General features: G+C 39.3%; 1 protein-coding gene across 1 annotated transcript in view; it reads right to left on the bottom strand.

The window, feature by feature from the left end:
* Positions 1-921: 921 nt before the first annotated feature.
* The window catches only part of USP12 (ubiquitin specific peptidase 12), a 57509-nt gene continuing 51259 nt past the window's right edge, over positions 922-7171 (bottom strand). The window contains exons 8-9 of the mRNA XM_068984311.1: positions 5208-5286; positions 922-4079 (exon numbers count right to left, since the gene is read on the bottom strand). Of these exons, the coding sequence (XP_068840412.1) occupies positions 3978-4079; positions 5208-5286 (181 nt within the window). The 3' untranslated portion in view covers positions 922-3977. The remainder of the gene's footprint in view (positions 4080-5207; positions 5287-7171) is intronic.

The raw sequence follows: 7171 nt of genomic DNA, 5'->3' as shown, positions 1-7171 counted from the left end.
AGTTTCCTTTTTTGTAAAGTGAGGATATCATGATCTCTGAGACAGTCTTCAAGCTACCTTTTTAAAAAACGTAAAATGCTGAGTATAGAGCCTATCACACAATCAACTCAAAAATGATGGGTTATTTCAGCAGACCTGGAGATTTTTTAAAATGGTTGACAGCTTATCATAAAGAACAGACCAGTGCAGAAAGGTGGAAAGGGTTTCAAATAACTCACACACAAGCACTGGGTGACAAGGTGGAAAAGGTGAGGGGCAGTCATGGCTTCTCAACAGTCTATGAAACACTCTTGAATACAGACAATGTAATTTACTCAAAGTTCAGTATGTTACAGATGTCTATCTCAGGTCCCCAGGTAGCTGGCTCCCCTGTTACTGTGTTTACCTCTGAGAACTCTCCTTCAGAGACTCCAATCAGAGTGCTGCCTGGCCAGGCTTCCCAAGAACCATGGGGATCAAGAAAACAGCAATTTTTAAGTCACTCTACAGAGAACCAGGCTTCGTTTCAAGTTCATGTGATCATTTTACAGGAGCAAGTAGGCCCGTGGAAGGGAGGACGGGACGTTAGGAACAGTGACTGCGAAGGTATCTTGCCCTCTAAGATTCTATGATGTGAAATTTAAATTTTTAAACCTGGGATTTGGGGAAAGACAATGCCACTAAATAAAGACGAATACATGCACGGTGCATGCTGAATAAACACAAGCACGGATGGAACACCGGTTTAGACTTGTGGGATGCATTCTGGGAAAATCTCTTGGGTGACAGGAGTAGTCAACTTTTGAGGAAAAGCAGTAAGACAGCGCCCACAGTGTATACTTCTAATTCATACATGCATTTTAAGGAGAAAAAAAAAAAAACACGAAGCCCCACAGGCACAAATAGACCAACTTTAATAGATATTATTTTGTATTTATATAGCGCCTTCTTCAAGAACCTTAGATGCTTTACAGACATTGTATCTAATTAATCCCCACAACAACCCTGTGAGGTAGGTATTACTCCCATTTTACAAGATAGGGAGACTGAAGCACAGAGAGGTTAAGTGACTTGCCCAAGGTCACACAGTTAAATTCACTGAAGAGCCAGGCCTGAGCGCCTTAGCCTCCCGGCTCCCAGGTTAAATACCTCATGAGAGAAATCTTCAATGAAAAAGTAGCTTTAAAGAAAGTATCAAGAGTAGTATGTTATGGAAGTGAGGTCTTTTCTACTGCCATCAAGGAAAGGAAAAAACTACACGGATGGTTAGAGGCGACGAGACCCATATATTACACACCCCCCCTTCTCCCTTTGCCTAGAGTCTCAGGGCTCCTGTCTCCGGCCAGCTCCTAAAGGTACTGCTGCCAAGGCAGAAGCCGTATGACTTAGAAGTGAGACTTAATTTAGAATACTTACTTTCAGTTACGATAATTCATAGAAATTCTTCTTCCAATACACAAAATATGGGACAGTCATCCCAACAAACATGTACACAGTTAGACAGTAATCACCACCGTGTACAACTGAAACCCGCCCCTTTTGGTCGGCCAGCCAACACACCACCTCAGGTCGCTTTCTGGACGCGCCACTTTCCTTCCTCTGTCTGCCATTTCTCCCCCTAGCCCTAAACCCTCCGTGTTTTTAAAGCAGACTGCATTTCTGAGAAGCTTCGAGACATTACACGCAGATGCAGGTGCACTTAGGAGGACAAAGTAAATGGAGAACCATCATGCCATTGTCCTGCCCCGACAGGTCGTCCTATTCAACAGGGTGTAGATGGGACAGTGTGCGACTACCGTGAAACTCAAGAAAAATGTGAGAACTTGCTTTCATAGAAAATTTAACCTTGGCTTTTACTTTACTGTATTTTTTTAATGCAAAATGTAAAGTTTACAAACACAACACAGTATCCCAACGCTGTACCTTTATGCAAATGACTTCATCTATCTATCTTCTACATGCCGCGGCCCAATGCAAGTCAAAGCTGGTTCAGCTTCACGTTACTCCTCGTCTCTGGACTAAAAGCTGCAGACATTCAGCTTTAAATTGCAAGACGATTTGGCTGAAGCCCTCAAAGCAAAAAAAAAAATGTATGCACCTCCAGAGCTCTGACCTTGCCCACATTCTTGGTTGTGATTCTCTGAGCCACCCTGGTAGATTGGGCAGGCCATGTATTTGTACGAAACCATCCCAGCCAGGGGTAAGGCTTTAGAAACTGTTATCTCCAAAAGCAATCTGTCAGAAGACATCATCATTTTCTGCCGGCACATTTGTTTCAACAGCCCAATTAGCTAAGTGACCCTGTTAAAAATCTATTCGTGGAACGAATAGGTGAAGTCATTTCCTGAGCTAAAAGATACAGATAATAAATGTTAATAATAGCAGCAGACAAAAACATTCTTCTTTGTTGCTTTTTTTTTTTCAGATTCAACAGTATTAGTAAAATAAGTTTAGAAAATTACAGCAATTAAAAAAAAAAGATTACTGCCTTAAAAAGACTGGAATAAAGAACATCTAAGACCTGATTGCTATTATCTTGAATATATATTCAATTATTTTCTGCAAGTTACATTCGGCCACTGTCAGACAACTTACTGATGTATAGGAAAGTGTCAACTGCAATGATTTACATACATCTTACATCACGTATGTCACTTCTTGAAACTCCCAACAGAATGAAGTCTTTACAAACACAAAGTTAAATTTCTAAACACTCTTCCAGTAAGATCTGTAAAGGTGGAAGGGGGGAAAAAAGGACTTGCTTTCAAAGTACTCCTGGTTGACCTCATTAATGTACTCTTCCCAGGGTCTGTCAGCTCCCCAGGAAGGCTGGGGTTGGGATGGTTACTTCTTTCCAGAATAAACAACTTCTGAAAATAAGGTAACTGCTGTGCCATGAGTTTTCCAAACGCGGCCTCAGCCTGAAACAGAGCCCTGAAGAACCCTCAGCACCAGCACACCACTACCGCACCAGGATTTCCTCCATCATTCCACAACAACAGGGAATTTTTTGATTATTTTTTAAAATTTTACTGAAATTAAAGCTGAATAAAACTCACAACCAGGAACAAATATTTAGAGCCAGAGATATCAGTTCCTCCTGGAAAAAGAATAATTTACCTTCTCTCACTGCAATTTTTCTTAGGGTAACTTATGATTTAAAATAGTTTAAAAATTCACCTTAAAAATAGAAACAAACGAAAGGATTCATTAAACTGACAAAAACTAATAAAAATATTCTCAAATTTACCAACAGAATCATGGGCACTTCATACAATACTTAGACTCTACCAGTTTTAAGTAAAATAAATAAGGAAAAAAATTATAATTACAAAGCCAGTCTTTCCCCTTGGGGAAACAAAAAGCCACTTTTGACCAATTGTTCCCTAGATATACATATACTGTATATGATTATAAGCTTCTTCAGAGAAGCAAACGTTATTTGCCTTCCTGACACTGGATTCTAGTATCTATTAAGTCTCTTTACATCAGGAAGGCGACTGCAAGTGTTGGGCCCAAAAAGCATTTCTGGTTTACGCTCGAAAAGACTACCCAGTGTTCTCTCTCTGTGTGTCCAACCCAGGCGCGCGCGTGTGCGGCGTGTTCAGCATCACCTCCTGCCATCGTCAGTATAACCTCGCACAGACTCCCGTTCTCTCTGCTGCACCCCCAAGGAGCTCAATCACTACTGGTGCAATGAAGGAAGAGAAAATGCATGTCGGTTACTGGAAGGCTGTTTCCACAAGAGGAGCTGGTATCTCTGATTCCACTGCCTTGTGCAGAGCTGCACAGACAGCATGATACCTGAGCGAATCAATCAACTACCAGGATAGGAAGAGCGTGTTAACCCACAGCCTTTGCTTTATTGTGTGCAAAGTGCGCTGCTGCCCCCCTGAGCTCCCCGCAGTTCTCTTTTCTTGGAAAAAATCGGTGCTTGATCTTTTCCCAAATAACCAGAGAAGAAATGAGGCAGAAAGTCTCTCTTCATCGCAGCTCCCTCAGTCCCGGGACTGATAGAAAAGGATGTAGCCAGACTCAGAGTTCTTCGAGATATCTGATGTTAACCCGTAGAATTCTTCAATAGCTTGTGCATCTATTTTCTGTGAGGGAAAAAAACAAACGTCAGTAGAAAAATGAGCTCTTCGGACTCCTGGAATCCAGTAAAAGCTTCAGCCTTTCTTAGGATAATTTCATTTTCTCATTTGTAAAACAGCTCTGCACAATCAGAATGGCTTGGATGATGCCCAGTATTGGTGAGAATGTGGAACAAATGAAACCCTCATTCACAGCTGGGACTGCAAAACGGCACCAGACACAGACTAAATACTTTCATCATCTTCTAAGCCTGAACATACCCTGTGACCCAGCAATTCTATTCCTAGGTACAGGATGAACTATAAGAAACAACTGATTGTCAACCGTCTGGGATCTATGAACTTGGCAATTTCATAAGGTCCAATCTAATATATACTCAAGAAAAAAAAAAAACGAGTGCATATCATCAGTGAAAGACTTGTACGAGGGTAACCAAGGCAGTTTTACTTTAATAATCATTAATGGACAAAAAGCCAAGTTTCTCACATGGTATATTTGTACAATGAAAAATTAGATAGAAAAAAAAGAACTACTACTGCAAGTACAAGAATGAGCTGCATAAATGCGAATGAGTGAAAAAAGGCACCAAAGAAGTCATACTGGATGAGCCCACTTGTATTCAAACAGAGACAAAATTAACCCCAGTAAGACAATCAGATTAGAAATAGTGGGTTCCAGGGGATGGGGGAGGGGAGGGGAAAGCGGTAAGTACTGAAGGGGAAAAGGAATGAGAGAGCTTGCTGGTGTGCTGAAATACACCATTTCTTGATCTAGATGGCAGTTATGTGTATGCACTCATGTGTGTGTGTTCACATGTAACAATTTAAACTGTTGCTTAAAATCTGCACACTTAACTGTGTCTTATAGCTCAATAAGTTATTTTCTTAACAGTGTAAGTTCTTTTTCTTTCCTTAACTAGCTCTGTGGTTGAAAGATCTCACTTGTTTTATTCTAGACATTTTCAAGGATAGCCGACTGTTCCAGCAGCACTGAACTGGGCATTAGGGAGAGAAGCAGGGATTCGATTACAACCTGAAGACCTGTCCTGCACAATGAGAAGCTGGAAGGAAAAGGTCACGAGCAAGATGCACACACAACTTTGAAGGAAAACAAGAAATCAGGAAACTACTTACTTCTACAATGTCGTCATCAAACAACAACCAAAAATCATGACTCTTAACTATTGCAATGTAATGGCCTCGATTGGGACCACTAAAACAGAGAGAAATAAAAGTTAGCTTTATACAGTTTATTAGTATTACTCTTCCATGTTCTAAATTCCTTGTTCTGAAAGGAGAAAAACTGAAATAGATAAAAATGTTCCTTACCTATTCTTTCCCCCCAAGAGATCAAGCTACGTTGACCTGAACTGTCATTTGATTTTAAAATAATTTGTACTCTACTTTGAGAGATATAACCAGTATTCTATTTACATAATGCTATACTATTAAAATTCTTTGTTGCCTTTTAAAATTATTATTTTTGAAGTAATGTTCAAATTTGATTCTGCAAGAGACTTAAATAAAATTTCTAGCATTTTTGTGGGGCAGGAGAGGCCAGAACACACTGAATTATAACTATCGAACAATGTACACAGAATTATTTCTGAATCTTAACCCTTGGCAATAGTTTTTCTTGAGGAAAAATTCCACATGATGGTTGAAAAAGATACTGAAATCTTGGATCTGCAATCAAGCTCCAACTTCATAAACTTCTCTAAACAAATAACTTATTTTTAGTATTTAGTGCTAGTTTTAAGTATTTAATTCTTAGCAACATGTAATTATTATAATTGCTTCTGCATTGCATTTTAAATAAATCTGGGATACAGAAATCTAGAAAAATGTAAAAATAAAGGTGGGGTTTGTTTTTTGGGGGGGGCCATGCTGCGTGGCTTGTGGGATCTTCATTCCCCAACCAGAGACTGAATTCATGTCCCCTGCAGTGGAATCATACAGTCCCAACCACTGGATCACCAGCAAATTCCCTAAAAGAAATTCTTTTTAAAGAACATATCAAATTTTTTTTTAACTGCTCCCAGTTACTTAAGTATGACTCACTAGAAAAGCCTATATCATTTTTAATTAAATTACAATTCTACCACAATTATTATATTATAGGCCTTGAAAAAATTTTCAACACAAATTATGCTTTATGGCTCTGAATACTATTTTAAAAGCAGCAACCTCAGATGTGAGAATAAGCTGCCTCCCAGTTTCTTCAGATCTTTGATCCCGTAGTTAAAATGAGTATCTTGTTGACAGAAAGATATGACGAGAGTACTTTTTCCCTGCAGAAGAAAACATTTTAAACTTAAAAAAAAAAAACCTTAATGCTAACATAAACCTCCAGTCTGATCATTACAGTAGGGTTCTGTAAGTTATCTGATACTGTTTTCCTCTGTTCAGATGTCCTTACTTACTTTAGAAACAGAATGCTCCAAAAATGGAAAAGCGAGATTACTGCTGAGGATAAATGACAGGAAACGGGCTGACGCAGACCCTGGAGGTTAAGGACCGTGACAGACGTGGACCCCCCTCCCAGCTATCTTGACCATGTTCTGAGCAGGAAGGTGGGAGGGAGGGACAGCTAACGTTCTCGTTCTCTGGGATACAATACACTGTCGGTACAAGTTTCCAAACACCAGGGGAAATGGAGGAGTGTCCTGTTTTAAAATTATTACAAGAAGGGAATTTCTTGGTGGTCCAGTGGTTAGGACTTGTACTTCTACTGGCTAAGCCCTGGTTCGATCCCTGGTGAGGGAACTAAGATCCCACAAGCTGTACAGTACAGCCAAAGTATGTATGTGTGTGTGTGTGTGTGTATATATTTATATATATATATATAATCAAATTAATACAGGAAATTGTAAACAGTCAATGAAGACTGTACGTTTTAAACATAAATGTTGATTCTGCAACGCTCTTGTGGTCTGAGAAACTTTTTGAGCTATTTTATAAATTAAGGTCTATAGATGAGATAGTATACTAAATTAGCAATAGGAAACATACACACAGCCTTGTAAAATCAGAAAACTTATCTTTGAAGGTTATCTCCAAAGCCTTCTAAAAGTATTTTTCATTATTATTAATATGAT

This window comes from Capricornis sumatraensis, chromosome 12 (assembly GCF_032405125.1).
Source record: "Capricornis sumatraensis isolate serow.1 chromosome 12, serow.2, whole genome shotgun sequence".
NCBI classification, from domain to species: Eukaryota; Metazoa; Chordata; class Mammalia; order Artiodactyla; family Bovidae; genus Capricornis; species Capricornis sumatraensis.
This window is presented reverse-complemented; position numbering and strand designations above follow the sequence as displayed.